Source organism: Phyllobates terribilis, unplaced genomic scaffold (assembly GCF_046119375.1).
Source record: "Phyllobates terribilis strain yellow unplaced genomic scaffold, ASM4611937v1 Scaffold_11__3_contigs__length_659146591, whole genome shotgun sequence".
NCBI lineage: Eukaryota > Metazoa > Chordata > Amphibia > Anura > Dendrobatidae > Phyllobates > Phyllobates terribilis.
Window position 1 is genome coordinate 591,086,455 of NW_027362771.1, and position 22,437 is coordinate 591,108,891.

At 45.4% G+C, this 22,437-nt stretch overlaps 1 protein-coding gene across 6 annotated transcripts in view; it reads left to right on the forward strand.

The window, feature by feature from the left end:
- Positions 1-4,476, forward strand: part of LOC141167063 (mucin-3A-like) — a 69,289-nt gene extending 64,813 nt beyond the window's left edge. For 3 of the 6 annotated variants that reach the window (XM_073654402.1, XM_073654400.1, XM_073654397.1), the window contains 2 exons: positions 1,662-1,742; positions 4,085-4,476. In XM_073654402.1, the coding sequence (XP_073510503.1) occupies positions 1,662-1,742; positions 4,085-4,109 (106 nt within the window). In that variant the 3' untranslated portion in view covers positions 4,110-4,476. Of the gene's footprint in view, positions 1-1,653; positions 1,743-4,084 lie in introns of all 6 variants that reach the window. The other 3 variants (XM_073654399.1, XM_073654401.1, XM_073654398.1) reach the window with 2 other exon arrangements.
- The last annotated feature ends 17,961 nt before the right edge of the window (positions 4,477-22,437 follow it).

The window sequence follows — 22,437 nt, forward strand, 5'->3', positions numbered from 1 at the left end:
ATGTGACAGGTCAAGCGACCGCCGACATCAGCGGTCGCGTGACCTGTCACATGACTAAATGACGTCATGGAAGGTCCTTTTACACCATCGCGAGCTGCCAGTGAGCTCGGACGCACCGTACAAGAGACTGGGGGCCATCGAAAGGTGAGTATAATGTATATTTTTTATTTTAAATTCTTTTTTTTTAACAGGTACTCTGGTTCCCGGGTCTGGATGAGTCTCCTCTTCTCCAGACCCGGGTACCATCCGCACATTGAATCGCTTAATATCCGCATGTGCACATGTAGTCATGCAGATATTATGCATTTCAATGCAAGTCAATGGCGGCAATTACGCCGCGTGTCCGCAAAAATAATGGACATGCTGCGGATTTTTCCTCAATGATAATCCGCAGCCGAAATTTCCGCAGCATGTGCCCTTAATCAAGTATGTGCATTTTTTTTAGGCTCCAGAGAGAAGCGTCTGAAGACGCTGCTGAACTCTGCGGCAATGATGAGCGAGCGTTGATTGTTAACCCTTTCGGCAAGCACGCTTGGCATTTATGTCAGTGGCACACGAAGCCGCGGCGGCACAAACATAGATGCCAAACACATCGAAAATACTCAGCGAACACCCAAGCATGCTTGCCGAAAGGGTTAACAATCCATGCTCGGTCATCACTATTCTGTGGTTTTGGTGCATTTTTTCTCTTTAGGCTTCTTTTGAAAAAAAACGTATGAAGAAAAAAAAACTCTGCTTCGCATCTTTCCCAAAATTGCATCAGATAAGCAGGAAGACGCATAAAAGAACCGCAGCAAACACCAATAATCAGAGAAGATTGTTACTGCATCGTGTGGTGCGAACACCTGCAGAAAAAAAAACAGCAGAAAGAATGCAGCATTTACGCTTCGTGTGAACACGGCCTCAGCATTACAGTTTTATTACATTTTTTATGGGTTTATTAAATAAAAAATAATAATCACGCCATTTTTTTTTTTTTACGCCATCCCCGTAAATGATCTGATCGCTGTGTTCTGCAGGTCGTTACAATTACAGGGACGCCAAATTAGTCTGTGTTCTTTGCTGATTTGTGATGTTCATTATTTTTTCCAAAACACAAATGGCAATCTTTTTTAAATTATTAAATGTTTTTCTTTATTATTTTTTAGCAATTTTATAGGCAGAAAAATTCTCTTATTCTCCCTGTAAAATAAAATTACATATATAGCACCCAGCAGTGTATTTAGATCAGTACAATAAGCCTATAGTCAAAGCCTACAGTACAGGTCAAGTAGACAGAACTCTAGCAATGAATTTACTAGAGCTTGTGTCTCAGCTGGATAAGTGTCTGCTGGGTCAGTAATGTTTTAGAGTTGTGGGTTCAAGACCCAGGGACTCATAGAAAAAAAAATTATATTTTTGTAATTGTTCACAAATTTAGTACTTTTATTTATAGAATCCAAAAAAAAATCATTTTCTTCAGCTCAGTATACAGGCACCATAAAAATACATTGCTATACACAATGTATTTCTATGGAGATGTATACTATGCTTCTGTACTGTCTGTGCTTCTTGACTCTACAATGCATTGCCTGCATTGGAGAGTCAAATTAGCAAAATCTTATTTATATTTTTTATTTATTTTACGCAAATCCTCCTATGTTTTCGATTGAGAGCTGTAGCTCAGTGGTTAGAGCTGCAGTCTCTGCACATGGAGTTCCCGGTTTGAGTCCTGGCAGATGTGATCACAGAAGAAAGAGGAGGTGAGTGTAATATAATTTAATATATTCATTCACTAGTGAGCGGCCCCGCCCCCAAGTAGGAGGAGCTACTGAGCCACATCGGAGAGGTGAGCATAAACAGAACCCGAGAGAACAGCTGAGCCGTGATGGGACAGTCCCACAGAATACAGGACGGTTGGGAGCTATGATACAGTAGATAACACAGGATCCACGATTCACAATAGGTGATGTCACAGCTCACCTCCTCCTCCTCCTGTACAATGACTGATAACATCTCTATATACAGTAGATAACACAGGATCCACGATTCACAATAGGTGATGTCACAGCTCACCTCCTCCTCCTGTACAATGACTGATAACACAGGATCCACGATTCACAATAGGTGATGTCACAGCTCACCTCCTCTTCCTCTACAATGACTGATATCACTCCTATATACAGTGGATAACACAGGATCAACCATTCATAATAGGTGAAATCACAGCTCACCTCCTCTCCCTCCTGTACAATGGTCTTTGCTTGATTAGAGCATCCCCTCTATTTCTATATAAACAAAAGTCTGGCTCAGTTTACTGCTGGTAATATTCGTGTGTCTTGCAGAAAGTAGGAGTCTAATATTAGCCCTGTTGCATATTGTGAAAATTTCAAGATTTCTTTTCTGATATATACAGTTATATATCTATATAAATGCACATATATACAGTGGGGAAAATAAGTATTTGATACTCTGCCGATTTTGCAAGTTTTCCCACCTACAAAGAATGGAGCGGCCTGTAGCTTTTATCGTAGGTCACTTCACCTGTGAGGGACAGAATCTAAAAAAAAATCCAGAAAATCACATTGTATGATTTTTACATAATTAATTAGCATTTTATTGCATGAAATAAGTATTTGATACAATAGAAAAACAGAACCTAATATTTGGTACAGAAACCTTTGTTTGCAATTACAGAGGTCAGACATTTCCTGTAGTTCTTGACCAGGTTTGCACACAGTGCAGCAGGGATTTTGGCCCCCTCCTCCATACAGATCTTCTCCAGATCTTTCAGGTTTCGGGGCTGTCGCTGGGCAATATTGAGTTTCAGCTCCCTCCAAAGATTTTCTATTGGGTTCAGGTCTGAAGACTGGCTAGGCCACTCCAGGACCTTGGAATGCTTCATATGGAGCCACTCCTTAGTTGCCCTGGCTATGTGTTTCGGGTCATTTTCATGCTGGAAGACCCAGTCACGACCCATGCTCAATGCTCTTACTGAGGGAAGGAGGTTGTTTGCCAAAATCTCACGATACATGACCCCATCCATCCTCCCTTCAATATGGTGCAGTTGTCCTGTCCCTTTTGCAGAAAAGCACAGTATGATGTTTGATCCACCATGCTTCACGGTTGGGACGGTGTTCCTCAGGTTGTACTCATCCTTCTTCACCTCTAAACACTGCAAGTGGAGTTGATACCAAAAAGTTCTATTTTGGTCTCCTCTGACCACATGACCTTCTCCCATGCCTCCTCTGGATCAGCCAGATGATCATTGGTGAACTTCAAACTGGCCTGGACATGTGATGGCGTGAGCAGGGGGACCTTGCGTTCCCTGCAGAATTTTAATCCATGACTGTGCAGTCTGTTACTAATGGTAATGTTTGAGACTGTGGTCCCGGCTCTCTTCAGGTCATTGACCAGGTCGTCCCATGTAGGTCTGGGCTGATTCCTGACCTTTCTCAGAATCATCCTTACCCCACGAGGTGAGATCTTGCATGAAGCCCCAGAATGAGGAAGATTAACAGTCATCTTGTATTTCTTCCATTTTCTAATAATTGTGCCAACAGTTGTTACGTTCTCTCCAAGCTGCTGCCTATTGTCCTGTAGCCCATCCCAGCCTTGTGCAGGTTTATAATTTTGTTCCTGATGTTCTTAGACTGCTCTTTGGTCTTGGCCATGGTGGAGAGGTTGAGTGTGTGGACAGGTGTCTTTTATACAGGTAATGAGTTCAAACAGGTGCAATTAATACAGGTAATAAGGGCAAAGTAGGAGTTCTTCATAAAGAAAAAGCAACAGGTCTGTGAGAGACAGAATTCTTGCTGGTTGGTAGATGATCAAATACTTATTTCATGCAATAAAATGCAAATTAATTATGTAAAAATCATAAAATGTGATTTCCTGGATTTTCTTTTTAGATTCTGTCTCTCACAGGTGAAGCGTATCTGCGATAAAAATTACAGACCTCTCCATTCTGTGTAGGTGGGAAAACTATAAATAAAGTAAAATATTTTTTTTTTACATATATTTGATATAAAACTTGATAACTTGCTTTTAATAACATTTTTCATTAGAATGATCTAAGTTATACAGATTTCTTTCTTCTTACCAGTTGTCTCTCCCAAGAGCTCGGCTGACTACATAGACTGTATAGGAGAAGACCCTCTGCCCCCTGCTAGCTGAGTGCAAGAATGCACGTTGATGCTGATACACTGGGATGAGTTTATATAGATATCTGTACATAATCCAGAGGATTCTACGATCCAGCTGCATAAATTGAGTATATTAATATATTTATTGATGTTCTTCACTGGAAGGTTCTGGCATTATTCACGTCTCTTCGCTGGTTGGAATAAGACTGGCTGTAATAAGCTCTGACATTCAGAAAACTCATAGTGGTGTGTAAATATATTTTTTTTAATTTATTGGTAAAATCGATCATTTATTATTATTTTATTATTTAAAAAAAAATAACATCTGCAATTAAAATGAACTTTAGAATAAGTTACTGTCAATTCATTCTTACATTACATATAGAGGATTGAGAAAAGACAATAAGACTGTGTGCCCACGATGCGTTTTTTAAGCGTTTCCGCAGCCGCAATTCCGCTGCAGAAACGCTTAAAAAATGCTTGGTAGAAGGTCTGCCATGTTCCCCAATGATAATCCGCATGTGCTGTGTACATGCTGCGAAAATTTCCGCTGCGGATTATCATTGCAGAAAAATCCACAGCACTACCAATTATTTTGCGTAATCGCGGCGTTTTCGCCGCCATTGACTTTCATTGAACCGCTTAATATCCACATGACTACATCTGCACATGCGGATATTAAGTGATTCAATGTGCGGATGGTACCTGGGTCTGCAGTAGAGGAGACTCTCATCCAGACCCAGGTACCATAGTACCTGTAAAAAAAGAATAAAATAAAAAATATACATTATACTCGCCTTCTGATGGCCCCCAGTCTCCTGTATGATGCGTCCTGGCTCCCCGGCAGCTCGCGATGGTCTAAAAGGACCTGCCATGATGTCATTTAGTCATGTGACGGGTCACGAGACCACTGACGTCGGCGGTCGAGTGACCTGTCACATGACTAAATGACGTCATGCAAGGTCCTTTTACACAACCGTGAGACACCGGGAAGACCGGACGCATCGGATAAGGAGACCGGGGCCATCGGAAGGTGAGTATATGTTTTTTTTTTTTCATCATTTTTATTATTTTTTTTAACTAACTTGGTCACAATATAATGGGTTTTTTATATATATTTTACCATTTTTATTCTTTTTTTAACTATTAACTTGGTCACACTATATAAATCCGTGCCGATTGCATGGATTTATATAGTGTGACCAAGTTGTCAAGCACTTTCCAAATGATGCTAAAATCGCCTGGAAAGCGCTTGTCAACCCGCAAGCAAAATCACATGTGAAAAACGCTTCACAAACGCTTCTACCTGGCAGGAAAAACGCATGTACAATCCGCATGTACAATCCGCATGTACAATCCGCATGTACAATCCGCATGTACAATCCACATGCGTTTTTTCTGCCAGGGAGATGCAGAAACGCTCAGGAAAAATCCGGAGCATTTCTGCATCTTGGGCACATAGCCTCAGTCATTGAAGGGTTTGTACGAGGTTAGACAAATATACCATAACACTATCACAGATGGGTGAATCTGCCGAAATTGGAATTCAGCAGCTTTGCTTCAATTCAGAAAGAAAAGGTTGAGTATCATCTGCCAGGAAGAGGTTAAAAAACCCTCTTATACCCTCTTTTTTGGCGCACTCTATAACTTTTCTGCTGGTCCTCCACTCGGCTCCTTTTCATCTCTCTTCTGTCTCCTGACTTCGTCTCTTTCTTGGTCTCTATCTGTATGTGTTTCCTGCTGTGTGACTCCCAATTTTAATGTGCATCTCGCCCCATACGTCAGCGTGGAGTGCAGTGAAGAACGGCATCACCAGAGGCTCAAAGGAGAAGAAGATGAAAGATAAAATAAAAGATAGAGTAGTCGATTGGACTGCCAGTAATGGAGGAAGAGATATGGGACAAGAAGAGCTGAATTCAGCAAAAAGATTTGTGTTGCCTTGGTCTGGACCTCGGTGGCTTCCGGACCAGGGCAGTCTTCATCTGTGAGGTCAGCATAATCAGTCCGGCATCTAGGGTGTTTCTGGGTTTTATTCTACGCCCGCCGGCATCATAACGTCATGACATTCACAGATCGTTTTGTTGAACATTAGTGCTGAGTGTTTATAACCGTTCATAGTCCTTATAATCTAGCAGAATGGATTCATCTTCTTCCTTTTCCTCCTCTCACAGCTACAAATTATGATGTGATATACATTACAGAAACCTGGCTGGATGATAGCCTTCATTGAGTGACATGCGTAGAGGCTTACACCACATTCAGAAAAGATAGGGGAAAGGGTGTATTTTCATTAAATCCAACTTAAAGGGATGATCCGGCACATAAAATATCCTTTCTAACTACCCATCTTTACATCGTAACCACTTTTGTACTTTGCTTTATTACACTATACCCTACATATCTCCCTATCCTGCTAATTTCTAAATGCATGTTTTATATTTCACTTCCTGTGATGGTTTATGTGAAAGGAGTTTCAAACAGGATATCACAGGAGGCTGGGGCTGCATTCTCTTTTCTCTGCAGCATCTATCACACCTCTTGGAAAAGGATAGCATTAGGGGGCGAAGCTGCAGTTACTTTAGTTTGTTGCATCGCTGCCCTCTGAAAATGTCCTGGATCATGGGTGATAGAAGCTGTAGGGGAGGTGAGTGCAGCGCCAGCACTCTGCTTCTATCTCTGCTGCCGCTGCATATTCTAACTGTGGTTTAAAGGTGTTGGCATAACTGGACTCACTGTTCAGTGGGGTAGATTGCTCCTTCTGGAGTCCAGCTAACAGCAGCTGGTGCTCTCGCTCTGCTTGGGCCTGTCGCTCGGCCTGACACTCGGCTCGCTCTTGGTATTGCTGAATCAGCTTCAGGCGTCCCTCGCGATCGTCTACATTGAGTTGCATTATGGCCATTTGGAGGTGGGGGTCCATGCTACCCTTGTTGCGTTTGTGGCTTGTATCCACCTCTGCATAAGCGCCAACTACGCCTTGGCTGGCCTTTCCATCTTCAGGGCTCGGATGACGGACTCGCTCTGCATCCTGTTGCACCAGTGCAGTCATCATTTGCTGCTTGTTTTTGCCAGTGGAGTCAATCTGTCTGACCATACAGATGGCGGAAAGAGCCTCCTTCTTCAGCTGATTGTACCAGGGCTCCCCAACTGTAGCCACGATTGAAAAATAAATCATTGGATAGAAAAACAAGAGAGGGATAGGGGTGCAACTGCTACACGTACAGTATTGTCCTAAGTATAAATAAACACTGAGTCTGCTCCTCCAAACTGTGTGCAGGATCTTTGCTAGAACTGTGCAAGTTTTTAGTGACCAGAATGATTGCGCCCACAGATCACTAATGCTCTGTAATATTCCACCTTTTGCCAGCAGTTGTCAAGGATAACATCTGATGGAGGGGGGGTCACGCAGATCCCACCACTGTTACCACTATGTCACAGATGACACTGGAGAGATAACCCAGATCCCACCGCTGCCACCAGTTTGTTAGGGGAATGTAACTACACTGCCTCCAATCATCAGGACAATTATGCAATTGAGTGATGAGTGATAAACGAGGCCGCAGCAGTGAGCATATGGTACCGTATATACACCTCTAATTAAAATGCATGAAATATATATAGTCATGGCCGAAAGTGTTGGTACCCTTGAAATTGTTCCAGAAAATGAAGTATTTCTTCCAGAAAATTATTGCAATTACACATGTTTTGTTATACACGTTTGTGAAGACCCTGGGTCTCCCGTGGGCATAATACTACTCAGACAACACAGGGTGAGGGTAAAACAGTGTGGCAATACTTTATTGAACCACCAAACAGACAATAAAATATAGAACAGTCCCAGCAAATACATAAGATGGTGAAAAGTTACAGAGTCTCACCCTTCCGCTGACTCAACGCGATTAAAGCAGCTGTGACTTTGGGGCTTCCAGGGCCGACTACCCCCTTCAGTGGCACCCAGATTTTGACGGGCACTGAGAGGAGGTAACGACAAGCTTAGGAAGCAGACAGCCCTTTGAGGTACGTGACCAGGTGACCAGAGGGTTCCAACCTGACTTCTCCAAAAGTCTGCATGGGTTCCAGGTGACCGGAGGATCCCAACCTGGCTATCCTAAACATTTCAATGGGACCAGGTGACTGGAGGGTCCAAACCTGGTTTCCCCAAAGGTATCCCTAGGGGTAGATGATTGGATGATCATAATCCTGGCTTACCCAAACGTTTCATGGGACCCGGTGACCGGATGGTCCCAACCTGGCTTCTCAAACATCTCCATGCGACCAGGTGACCGGAATGTCCCAACCTGGTTTTCCCAAATGTATTCCTGGGGGTAGATGACCGGAGGGTTATAACCCTGGCTTCCCCAAGCATCTCCATGGAACCAGGCGACCGGATGGTCCTAACCTTTCTTCTCTGAACATATCCATGGCGCAAAATGTCCAGAGGGTCACAATCCTGGCTTCCAACGTATCCATGGGTTCCAGTGATGGTCAATGGAGCAGATCTGTGTTCTTCCAGTTGGGCCGTGGTCCCCTAAGCTGACATCCTGTACAGTCAAATCTGTATCCCTCTTTATGGAGCCATGTGTCCTGGTTGCTGTCCTGGAGAGTCTCTCTTAGCTGTGATTTTTATAAAGTCGCTCTCATCATGCACATGTCAGGGATCAGAGATCATGATATTAACTCACATTGCCCGAGTATCCATAGCTCATCCCTCAATGTTGACTTGCAAACATTGAAGGATAAACTATAACCATCCAAACAATGCAATTCAACAAGCTGCATGGACTTATGCAATGGTAATCAACATATTTAGCAAACATCCATTGTTCAATGACCCTGAGTCCCTCTTTTGCAATGATAACAGTACAATAAACTGTAGGAGCTAATATAAGAGACAAACAGCAGGCATTCAACAATTTCAAAATATAAACTCAACCTACAAGAAGAGTCAACATTGAGATTCATGAATAATAGTCCAAGTGTCTTGACCTACTGAAAATAGACATCTGGATAATTAAAATTAAATGCTGTGTCGTCAGAATGTTTATTTCTTTTGTGTGTATTGGAAAACCACAAACAAACAGAGCGAATAAGCAAATTAAGCATAATTTCACACAAATCAACAAAAATTGGCCTGGACAAAATTGTTGGCACCTTTCCAAAAATGTGGGTAAACAACTTTGTTTCAAGCTTGTGACGCTTGTTTAAACTCACCTGTGGCAAGTAACAGCTGTGGGCAATATGAAAATCCCTCCTGAAACCAGATAAAATGAGGAGAAGTTGATTCAATATTTGCATTGTGTGTCTGTGGGTGCCACAGTAACCATGTTGGGGGACTTGAGAACCAAAATTGTTGAAAAATATCAACAATCTCAAGGTTACAAGTCCATCTCCAAAGATCTTGATGTTCCTTTGTCCACAGTGCGCAACATAATTAAGAAGTTTTCAACCCATAGCACTGTAGCTAATCTCCTTGGATGTGGACGACAGAGGAAAATTGATGAAAGGTTGCAACGCAGGATAGTCTGGATGGTGGATAAGCAGCCCCATTCAAGTTCCAAACAAATTCAAGCTGTCATGCAGGCTCAGGGTGCATCAGTGTCAGCACTTACTATTAGTGATGAGCGAGCATGCTTGCTTCTGCTCTGTACTTGCCCGAGTGTGGCGCCCCTGAGGGTTCGGTCGCCATAGAGGTACTGCACCTCACCCAGAGGTGTGGTGTCTCCCTTTCTCTCAGGTAAGGAGGGAGTGCTGCACGGAACCCCAACACCTAGATCCAACACTACACTACCCCAGGCCAGCTGCAGGAGCAAGACGCAATGTAGTTTTCTGCTGAGCTCTGACCCTGGCTGGGGTGGGGGGGAACCCAAAGTTAGGGGGAACCAGTAGTGGGTGTGGGTGGAGGAAGCAGTTCATGGGAGCACTCATACAGTAGATATATAAATAGGTAGACATCTTAACAGTTAGTTGAGTTGGTGTAGGGACAGTTCAGAAGAACAGTCCGGGAGCAGAGTCTTTTTAGGAGCTCTGCTCCACTACAAGGGCCCAGGACTGAGGCCCAGGAGGGGAGCAGGGAGTAGGCTCCCTTCTACAGAAGGGATCCTAGGGGGTACGGCGAGTGCAGGCGGCACCCGTACACCCCGAACCTGCCAAGTGTCAGGAGGATCTAGACCACAAGAAGGGGACCGGCCCCTGGCCCAGTCGAGCAGTTTCAAGCCTCGACTGGAAAAACCGGAGGCTTCTGACTTCTATAGCCAGGAGCCAAACTCTCACTTCAGTCCAAAAGTAAGGTCAAGCAGGTCTGTGCAATTCCGACGGACAGGGGGGACCTCGCAGCACCCAAACAGGATTCACAGTGGGAAGCGCAGGGCAAGAGGGAGTAAAGACCCAGCGTGAAGTCGGTCTAGGAAGGTACATAGGAAAGTGGGGTTCTGCCAGGCACACCCGAACTGCCTGAGGAAGGACTGAACCCCAGCCCGGTGAACGCAGCTCGACGCGGGAGGCTTGCACCAGTACAGTGTACCTGTGGACTGTCTAAGAACTGTGAGTAAATCTTGGATAACTGCACTGAACTGCCTCCGCTCCTTTATTTCGCCGGTGCCATTTCCCTCCCTGCACTACAATGCCCAGTGCACCTCCATCTATCCTACACTGCCCTGAGGCCTGCTCCACCTGTGGGGAGCCGTTCCATCTCAAGCTGCCCTATCATCTGCCTCAGAGGACTGTTGCAGCACTGGTGATCCTCACCAGACACCACAGGTGGCGTCACAAATAATTCCAAAAACTCCAAATAATAGAAGTTTCCCCATTTCACTGACCGCCCTGGGTCACGGACCGGGCCAGCCAACGTGATATCCCCCGGCAACCAGAGGCTCGGCTGCCGAGTACCCCACGGCCCTGGGGGCGAGTCACAAGCATCTCACTGCTCTAGATGCTTGGCGAGTACTTCCAGGATGCTCGGGCGGGAGTTTGAGCCCCCACCCCGCATGTTTGGCACTGTTTTAACAGCGAATAAACATGCGGGGATTGCCTGACACTCACTGTAATGCCGCAGCGATGTTGGTTGTGGCATTACAGCAATTGGCGGGCCGCATAGCGTCATCGGGTCTATATCAGACCTGGTTACCCTATGCTCTTCACAGTCTACCCTTCAGACAGGCAAAGTAGGGAGAGGCACTGCTGAGCTACGGAGATACAGTGGGTACGGAAAGTATCCAGACCCCTTTAAATTTTTCACTCTTTGTTTCATTGCAGCCATTTGGTAAATTCTAATAAGTTCATTTTATTTTCTCATTAAAGTACACTCTGCACCTCATCTGGACTGAAAAAAAAACAAAAATGTAGACATTTTGCAAATTTATTAAAAAAGAAAAATTGAAATATCACATGGTCATAAGTATTCAGACCCTTTGCTCAGACACTCATATTTAAGTCACATGCAGTCCATTTCCTTGTGATCCTCCTTGAGATGGTTCTATTCCTTCATTGGAGTCCAGCTGTGTTTAATTAAACTGATAGGACTTGATTTGGAAAGGCACACACCTGTCTATATAAGACCCCACAGCTCACAGTGCATGTCAGACCAAATGAGAATCATGAGCTCAAAGGAACTGCCCAAGGAGCTCAGAGACAGAATTGTGGCAAGGCACAGATCTGGCCAAGGGTACAAAAGAATTTCTGCATTACTCAAGGTTCCTAAGAGCACAGTGGCCTCCATAATCCTTAAATGGAAGATGTTTGGGACCACCAGAAGTCTTCCTAGACCTGGCCATCCAGCCAAACTGAGCAATTGTAGGAGAAGAGCCTTGGTGAGAGAGGTAAAGAAGAACCCGGAGATCACTGTGGCTGAGCTCCAGAGATGCAGTAGGGAGATGGGAGAAAGTTCCACAAAGTCAACTATCACTGCAGCCCTCCACCAGTCGGACCTTTATAGCAGAGTGACCCAAAGGAAGCCTCTCCTCAGTGCAAGACATATGAAAGCCCACATAGAGTTTGCTCAAAAACACATGAAGGACTCCCAGACTATGAGAAATAAGATTCTCTGGTCTGATGAGATGAAGATAAAACTTTTTGGTAATAATTCTAAGCGGTATGTGTGGAGAAAACCAGGCACTGCTCATCACCTGCCCAATACAATCCCAACAGTGAAACATGGTGGTGGCAGCATCATGCTGTGGGGTGTTTTTCAGCTGCAGGGAAAAGGACGATTGGTTGCAATTGAAGGAAACATGAATGCGGCCAAGTACAGAGATATCCTGGATGAAAACCTCTTCCAGAGTGCTCTGACCTCAGACTTGGCCCAAGGTTCACCTTCCAACAAGACAATGACCCTAAGCACACAGCTAAAATAACAAAAGAGTGGCTTCAGAACAACTCTGTGACGATTCTTGACTGGCCCAGCCAGAGCCCTGACCTAAACCCAATTGAGCATCTCTGGAGAGACCTGAAAATGGCTGTCCACCAACGTTCACCATCCAACCTGACGGAACTGGAGAGGATCTGCAAGGAAGAATGGCAGAGGATCCCCAAATCCAGGTGTGAAAAACTTGTTGCATCATTCCCAAGAAGACTCATGGCTGTACTAGCTCAAAAGGGGGCTTCTACTCAATACTGAGCAAAGGGGCTGAACAATTATGACCATGTGATATTTCAGTTTTTCTTTTTTAATAAATTTGCAAAAATTTCTACATTTCTGTTTTTTTTCAGTCAAGATGGGGTGCAGAGTGTACTTTAATGAGAAAAAAAATGAACTTTTTAGAATTTACCAAATAGCTGCAATGAAACAAAGAGTGAAAAATTTACCCACTGTAATTGGCGCTTTATTAGTTAGGTATAGGTATTCCACATCCACAGCCATATATATATGTATATATATATATAGATATATATATACAGTGCCTACAAGTAGTATTCAACCCCCTGCAGATTTAGCTGGTTTGATAAGATGCAAATAAGTTAGAGCCTTCAAACTGCAAACGAGAGTAGGTTTTATGAACAGAAGCATAAATCTTACAAACCAAAAAGTTATGTTGCTCAGTTGAATTTTATTAAATTTTAAACATAAAAGTGTGGGTCAATTATTATTCAACCCCTATGTTTAATATTTTGTGGAATAACCCTTGTTTGCAATTACAGCTAATAATCGTCTTTTATAAGACCTGATCAGGCCGGCACAGATCTGTGGAGTTATCTTGGCCCACTCCTCCATGCAGATCTTCTCCAAGTTATCTAGGTTCTTTGGGTGTCTCATGTGGACTTTATTCTTGAGCTCCTTCCACAAGTTTTCAATTGGGTTAAGGTCAGGAGACTGACTAGGCGACTCCAACACCTTGACTTTTTCCCTCTTGAACCAGGCCTTGGTTTTCTTGGCTGTGTGCTTTGGGTCGTTGTCTTGTTGGAAGATGAAATTACGACCCATCTTAAGATCCTTGATGGAGGAGCGGAGGTTCTTGGCCAAAATCTCCAGGTAGGCCGTGCTATCCATCTTCCCATGGATGCGGACCAGATGGCCAGGCCCCTTGGCTGAGAAACAGCCCCACAGCATGATGCTGCCACCACCATGCTTGACTGTAGGGATGGTATTCTTGGGGTCGTATGCAGTGCCATCCAGTCTCCAAACGTCACGTGTGTTTTTGGCACCAAAGATCTCGATCTTGGTCTCATCAGACCATAGAACCTTGAACCAGTCTGTCTCAGAGTCCTCCAAGTGATCATGAGCAAACTGTAGACGAGCCTTGACATGACGCTTTGAAAGTAAAGGTACCTTACGGGCTCGTCTGGAACGGAGACCATTGCGGTGGAGTATGTTACTTATGGTATTGACTGAAACCAATGTCCCCACTGCCATGAGATATTCCCGGAGCTCCTTCCTTGTTGTCCTTGGGTTAGCCTTGACTCTTCGGACAAGCCTGGCCTCGGCACGGGAGGACACTTTCAAAGGCTGTCCAGGCCGTGGAAGGCTAACAGTAGTTCCATAAGCCTTCCACTTACGGATGATGCTCCCAACAGTGGAGACAGGTAGGCCCAACTCCTTGGAAAGGGTTTTGTACCACTTGCCAGCCTTGTGACCCTCCACGATCTTGTCTCTGATGGCCTTGGAATGCTCCTTTGTCTTTCCCATGTTGACCATGTCTGAGTGCTGTTCACAAGTTTGGGGAGGGTCTTAAATAGTCAGAAAAGGCTGGCAAAAGAGATCTTTAATCCACACATGTGAAGCTCATTATTCTTGGTGCCTGAACTACTTCTTAATACTTTAGGGGGACCAAACAGAATTCTTGTGGTTTGAGGGGTTGAATAATAAATGACACTCTGAATTAACTTTTAACGTTTTAAAAAACAAAAACAAAAAAAAACAAAAACAAAATTTGCTGCAGTGCATTTCCCACTTCCAGGCTGATCTACAGTACAAATGTCACAATGCCAAGTTAATTCCGCATGTGTCAACCAGCTAAATCTGCAGGGGGTTGAATACTACTTGTAGGCACTGTATATATATATGTATATATATATATATATATATATATATATATATATGTATATACAGCTCTGGCAAAAATTAAGAGACCACTGCAAAATTTTCATTTTCTCTGATTTTTCTCTTTATAGGTATATTTTTGAGTAAAATTTACATTGTTGTTTTAGTCTATAAACTACTGACACCATGTCTCTGAAATTCAAAGCTAAAAATTTTGTATTTATTTGCAGCAAATTATAAAGCGTCAAAATGCTAAAAGGAAACAGAGAAACAGAGAAACAGAGAACCAGTGCTTTCAGACCTAAAATTACACATGTTTTAACTCAGCAACAGTTCAGAAATCAGTATTTGGTGGAATAACCATGATTTTTAATCACAGCTTTCATACGTCTTGGCTACTTTCCACCAGTCTTTCCATGCTTTCCAATAGAAAACTGTTCAGTGGTCTCTTAATTTTTGCCAGAGCTATATATATACACTGTATATATATATAATATACAGTACAGACCAAAAGTTTGGACACACCTTCTCATTTAAAGATTTTTCTGCATTTTCATGACTATGAAAATTGTACATTCACACTGAAGGCATCAAAACTATGAATTACCACATGTGGAATTATATACTTAACAAAAAAGTGTGAAACAACTGAAAATATGTCTTATATTCTAGATTCTTCAAAGTAGCCACCTTTTGCTTTGATGACTGCTTTGCACACTCTTGGCATTCTCTTGATGAATTTCAAGAGGTAGTCACCGGAAATGGTTTTCACTTCACAGGTGTGCCCTGTCAGGTTTAATAAGTGGGATTTCTTGCCTTATAAATTGGGTTGGGACCATCAGTTGTGTTGTGCAGAAGTCAGGTGGATACACAGCTGATAGTCCTACGGAATAGACTGTTAGAATTTGTATTATGGCAAGAAAAAAGCAGCTAAGTAAAGAAAAACGAGTGGCCATCATTACTTTAAGAGATGAAGGTCAGTCAGTCCGAAAAATTGGGAAAACTTTGAAAGTGTCCCCAAGTGCAGTTGCAAAAACCATCAAGTGCTACAAAGAAACTGGCTGACATGAGGACCGCCCCAGGAAAGGAAGACCAAGAGTCACCTCTGCTTCTGAGGATAAGTATATCCGAGTCACCAGCCTCAGAAATCTCAGGTTAACAGCAGCTCAGATTAGAGACCAGGTCAATGCCACACAGAGTTCTAGCAGCAGACACATCTCTTCAACAACTGTTAAGAGGAGACTTTGTGCAGCAGGCCTTCATGGTAAAATAGCTGCTAGGAAACCACTGCTAAGGACAGGCTACAAGCAGAAGAGACTTGTTTGGGCTAAAGAACACAAGGAATAGACATTAGACCAGTGGAAATCTGTGCTTTGGTCTGATGAGTCCAAATTTGAGATCTTTGGTTCCAACCACCGTGTCTTTGTGCGACGCAGAAAAAGTGAACGGATGGACTCTACATGCCTACTTCCCACCGTGAAGCATGGAGGAGGAGGTGTTATGGTGTGGGGGTACTTTGCTGGTGACACTGTTGGGGATTTATTCAAAATTGAAGGCATACTAAACCAACATGGCTACCACAGCATCTTGCAGCGGCATGCTATTCCATCCGGTTTTCGTTTAGTTGGATCATCATTTATTTTTCAACGGGACAATGACCCCAAACACACCTCCAGGCTGTGTAAGGGCTATTTGACCAAGAAGGAGAGTGATGGGGTGCTACGTCAAATGGCATGGCCTCCACAGTTACCAGACCTGAACCCAATCGAGATGGTTTGGGGTGAGCTGGACCGCAGAGTGAAGGCAAAAGGGCCAACAAGTGCTAAGCATCTCTGGGAACTCCTTCAAGATTGTTGGAAGACCATTTCCGGTGACTACCTCTTGAAGCTCATCAAGAGAATGCCAAGAGTGTGCAAAGCAGTCATCAAAGCAAAAGGTGGCTACTTTGAAGAACCTAGAATATAAGACATATTTTCAGTTGTTTCACACTTTTTTGTTGCGTATATAATTCCACATGTGTTAATTCATAGTTTTGTTGCCTTCAGTGTGAATGTACAATTTTCATAGTCATGAAAATACAGAAAAATCTTTAAATGAGAAGGTGTGTCCAAACTTTTGGTCTGTACTGTATATATATACACATCTGAACTAACAGTCCTTCTAAGGAGTATTTCAGCTGCATATATTATTCCTGGTGGTAGCAGGAGTTAGGCAGGCAGAGTTTGTGGACAGTGTATGGAGCAGAATAGGGTCCATTGCATGTTCTGTCTGCTGCTGTTACAGATATACATAGCCCTAAATATCAGGAATATTTTTTTTTGCTCTTAATCCTGATTATTTATATCTATAATGCCACTGCCTAAAACCGTGGTCATCAGACGTGATCCGATATTACTGTGGTAATAATCGTCACATTTTTTGGTGCATGCCAAATATTACTCTCCAGTTAAAAGTCTGACAGTTGTGTGTTGTTCAACCTATTCACACTTGGTCGCTGACCAATACCACATCTATAAGGCCACTGCCTAAAACTGTGGTCATCAGACGTGATCTGAAATTACTGCAGTAATAATTGTCACATTTTTTGAAACGTGCCGAATATTACCCTCCAGTTAAAGTCTGTCAGTTGTGTGTTGTTCAACCTATTCATACTTGGTTACTGACCAATACCATATCCCTAACGCCACTGCCTAAAACAGTGGTCATCAGACGTGATCCGATATTCCTGCGGTAATAATCGTCACATTATTTGGAGCATGCCAAGTATTACACTCCAGTCAAAGTCTGCCAGTTGTGTGTTGTTCAACCTATTCAAACTTGGTCGCTGACCAATACCACATCTATAAGGCCACTGTCTAAAACCGTTTTCATCAGACGTGATCCGATATTACTGCCGTAATAATCGTCACATTTTTTGGAGCGTGCCAAATATTACACTCCATTTAAAATGAGCAGTGTGAAAAGATTGTTGGTTAGATAGCAGATAATGCTTCCAGTCAGTTTGCCACCACCACCCTGTCTTCCACATGTTCCAGTCTCAGTAGCTGTGAGTCTGGACCACATATTCCTCACCCTGATCCTCCTTCCTCCTACCATGCTGAATGCCTGGAGACAAGTGATCCCACACTTGAACACTCCGAAGAGCTGTTCATTATTCCATTTATAGATTCGGGCCTCTCACCCGGCCCGCTTCAAGCGGGGCAAGAGGAGATCGCATGTAGCGATTCTCAAATATTTGAGCAGCCACGGTCACAAGAAGGCAACGGTGGGAAAGTGCAATTACTGTCACAAGAGGTGGATGATGATGATGAGACACAATTGCCAGCAAGTCAGGAGGAGGCCCAGGGTATGTACGTGGAAGATGAGGTGGTGGACGATAAAGTCACTGACCCAACCTGGCAAGGTAACATGCATAGCGAGGACAGCAGCACAGAGGGCGAGGGAGGTGTAGCACCACAACAGGCAGGAACAAGCAGTGGGGTGGCCACAGACACAAGGCGGGCTAAAGCTCTCCGGAACACCAACATGAGGGAAGTTGCCATTCCAACTGTTAGGTCTTCCAGAGACTGGCTCTTTTTTAAAGACTGTCTGGACAACCCTAAAAAAGGCCAATTGCAATATCTGCCAGGCCAGTATCAGCAGGGGCAGCAAAACTACCAGCCTGACCACCACCAGCATGCTCATGCACATGACAGTAAAGAATCCGACTAGTTGGACCGAATGCCAGAGTCCAGGAACAGTGTCTGCGGGTGACACCACTGCCTCTTCCACTGTTGTGCATGCACGCCAATCTCCTGTCCATGGCGCAGGCAAAGATGCCTCCCGCCCTGCACCTGTTGTTGCACACTCGCAACCACCACCATCAGCAACCACGTCAACATCCTTGTCCCAGCGCAGCATTCAGTTGTCCCTACCCCAGACCTTTGAACGCAAGCGCAAATACGCAGCCAACCATCCGCAGTCCACAGTGTTAAACTGCCACATTTCTAGACTGCTTGCACTTGAAATGTTGCCTTTTAGGCTCATAGAGAAGGAATCTTTCCACAACCTCATGGTGGCGGCCATTCCTCGATACTCGGTACCCAGCCGCCACTATTTCTCCCAGTTTGTGGTCCCCTCCTTACACAATCATGTGTCCCAGAACATTACCTGTGCCCTCAACAATACATTTACTGGGAAGGTCCACCTAACCACAGACATGTGGACAAGTGCTTGTGGGCAGGGACGGTACATCTCACTGACGGCACACTGGATTAATATAGCAGAAGCCGGAACCCAGTTGGACCCTGGGACGGAACACGTCCTCCTGACGCCGAGGATTGTGGGCCCTGAGTCACATTCTACATCTCATGTACCTGCTCCTCCTCTTTTGCCTCCATCTCTGGAATAACCACATCAGTCAGAAGCTCGAAACGCTGCAGCACTGCAGCACTGCCTTGGCCAAGCAGCAACAGGCTGTGCTGAAGCTAATATGCTTAGGTGACAAACCGCACATGGCTGCAGAGTTGTTAAAACCTGTAACAGAGCAGGCAGATATGTGACTGCCATCGCTGTACCCACAGCCAGGCTTGGTTGTGTGTGACAATGGCCCGGAACCTGGTGGCAGCTCTGAAGCTAGGCAAATTTGCACATGTACCATGCCTGGCCCATGTGCTCAACCTAGTGGTTCAGCGGTTTCTCAAAACCTACCCGGATCTGCCTGATCTGCTTGTGAAAGTACGCTGTGTGTGTGCACATTTCCGAAGGTCACCTACAGCTTCCGCCACCTTTGCTGTGCTTCAGCAGCGGTTGCTGTTTCCAGCTCACCGACTGGTGTGAGATGTCTCCACGCGTAGGAAATCAATGTTGCATATATTGGGAAGGATTTGTGAGCAGCAGAGGGTAGTTGTTGAGTACCAGCTCAAGACGCCCGTCTGTATTCAGGTTAGCCTCTGCACATAAGAGCTGATGAGTGGGCATGGATGTCTGACATCTGTGCCATCATCCAAAACTTTGAGGACTCCATCAAGATGGTGAGCGGCGATGACGCCATAATTAGCGTCACCATCCCTCTTCTCTGTCTACTGAAACGTTTGCTGCTCACAATTAAAGAGGAGGCATTGCAGGCGGAGCACAATGAGATGGAGCAATGAACCATACAGGGTGATATCACATCTCATCTCAACACAGATTGGGTGATAATGAGGAGGAAGATGAGGAGGAGGAACAGGAATTTTTTCCTGCACTACAGACGATACTACCCACACAACAGTCATACCGGCTGTTCAGCATGGATGGACTAAGGAGAGGGAGAACGAGGAGGAGGACCAGGAGGAGGAGGAGGAAGAAGAGAGCATGGACAGTCGTCCTCTTGGTCAGGACAGGGAAGACTTGGTTTTTGGAGCTCTGGCACACATGGCTCACTTTATGTTCCGCTGCCTTTACTGGTTAGTCACACTTCTAGACACACGCTACAAGGAGAACTTTCTGTTACGGATCCGGGTGGTGGAACCTCTGTGCTGCGGTGCAAGGAGGGACCAGAGGGGCGTAACTATGTACCTACTCGGCCTGACTCGGCTCAATTGACTCCGTGAACCAGGGAGGGACCGAGCAGGGGGACCAGGTGCCACTCTGGGACCGACCTTGTATGAGAGCAGGTGACTCTCACCGGTCAGATGGCAGGAACTGACCGGTACAGCGGATGAGCACGGCAGGCAGGCTGACGGGTGGTCCGGGTAGACAAGCAAGCTGATTCGGCTGATAGCCAGACGGGTGCTCTGGGTAGGCAGGCTGGTGAGCACAATGGGTATCTGTCAGGTGCTTCCAGGTAAGCAGGCTGGCGGGCACGGCAGGTAACAGGCAGGTGCTTTCAGGTAAGCAGGCTGGAGGGCACGGCAGGTAACAGGCAGGTGCTTCCAGGTAAGCAGGCTGACAGGCACGGCAGGTAACAGGCAGGTGCTTCCAGATAAACAGGCGGGCAGAGCCCATAGACAGACTGGCGGACTGGACGGTAGACAGACTGTCGGGCAGACTGGCGGACTGGACTGAAGAACAGACTGGCAGACAGGACTGACTTGCAGAGGGACCTGAGGGCTTGAAGCAACAGTAAGAATCACAGAGCAACAACCTTGCACGGGCACCTCCATATTGGAGGAGGTGCTTTAAATAGGGAAAGTCCTCCGGCCTTTGGCCGGGGACTTTTTAGGACGGTGCGTGCGGCCCCTTTAAGTTGGAGGGCGCGCTCACACGCGCGCTCTAAGCACAGTGCACAGGATGCTGCGTGCACCAGCAGCAGCAGCAGGGAGGCCGGAAGATGCAGTACCAGGAGAGCGGGGGTAAGGGGGACGGCGCCTCTGCCTGGCAGGGGCAGAGACGCCGATGCTACAGTATCCCCCCTTTACGCCCCCTCTTTTTTAAGCCAGCAAGAAGTTCTTTAAGAAGAAGAGGGACATGGATGTTCTCCCTGGGTTCCCAAGACCTTTCCTCCGGGCCAAACCCCTTCCAATCCACCAGAAAAAAGGGTTTTCCTCTTACCCTTTTGGTGGCCAAGCTGTTCTCTACCTCATAGATGTCCTCAGTGGAGACCGGAGCTGGGGTGGTACCTGGATCATCAGAAAAAGAATTAAGAACAACAGGTTTGAGGAGAGATACGTGGAAGGAGTTGGGAATCCGTAAGGTGGCCCGGAGTTTTAGCTTGTAAGCCACAGGATTGATTTGGGTGAGAACCGCAAACGGACCGATGAACCGTGGACCCAACTTATACGATGGTATTTTGAGACGAACATGTTTGGAGGAGAGCCAGACCCTGTCTCCCGGACGGAATTGAGGCAGATTCAGACATCTCTTATTAGCATGTTTCTTCATCTGTGGATCTAGTGTCTTCCCAAATAGTAGAAAATTTGCTGACCAGAGACTCCGCGGCAGGATTGTCCACTGAAGCGGAGACTGGAAACGGAATCCGGGGGTGTTGACTATAGACCCCAAAGAACGGGGATTTGGAAGAAGACTCGCTCTCATGGTTGTTATAGGAGAACTCGGCCCATGGTAGGAGCTCAAACCAATCGTTATGGTGAGCGTTGCCGAAGTGCCGGAGAAAGCTGGTAAGGACCTGGTTGATACATTCCACTTGACCATTGGACTGAGGATGATAAGCAGAAGAGAAATCCAAGGAGACATCCAGCAGCGTACACGTAGCTCTCCAGAAGCGCGAAGTGAACTGGACCCCGCGATCAGACACAATGTGGAGGGGTAGGCCGTGGAAACGAAAGATGTGATGGATGAAGTCCTTAGCCAGCACAAATGCAGATGGGAGACCAGGCAGAGGGATGAAGTTGGCCATTTTAGAAAAGCGGTCAGCGACCACCCAAATGACAGTACAACCGGCAGAAACAGGGAGATCCGTAATAAAGTCCATAGCAATGTGTTGGCACGGAGCGGAAGGTACGGAAAGAGGAAGGAGACGGCCGGCTGGAAGATGCTTGGGAACCTTGTTACGGGCACAGGAGGAACAAGCAGTGATGAAATCCGCAACATCCTTGCGTAGGGAAGGCCACCAGTAATGCCGGGTGATGAGCACGAAGGTCTTCCTCTGACCAGCATGGCCGGCTAGTTTGGATGAATGGCCCCAGAGAAGAACCTTCTTACTATCCGGAACCGCTACAAAAGTCTTACCGGGTGGAAGACGAGGCAGGTCAAACGGAGCCACAGTCATTACTTTGGAGGGGTCGATGATATGCAGAGGCTTCTCCTCTTGGTCGTAAGACAGGAATGAGCAGGATAAAGCGTCGTCTTTAATGTTCTTGTCCGCAGGGTTGTAATGTAGAGTAAAGCAGAATCGGGCAAAGAACAGAGACCACCGGGCCTGAT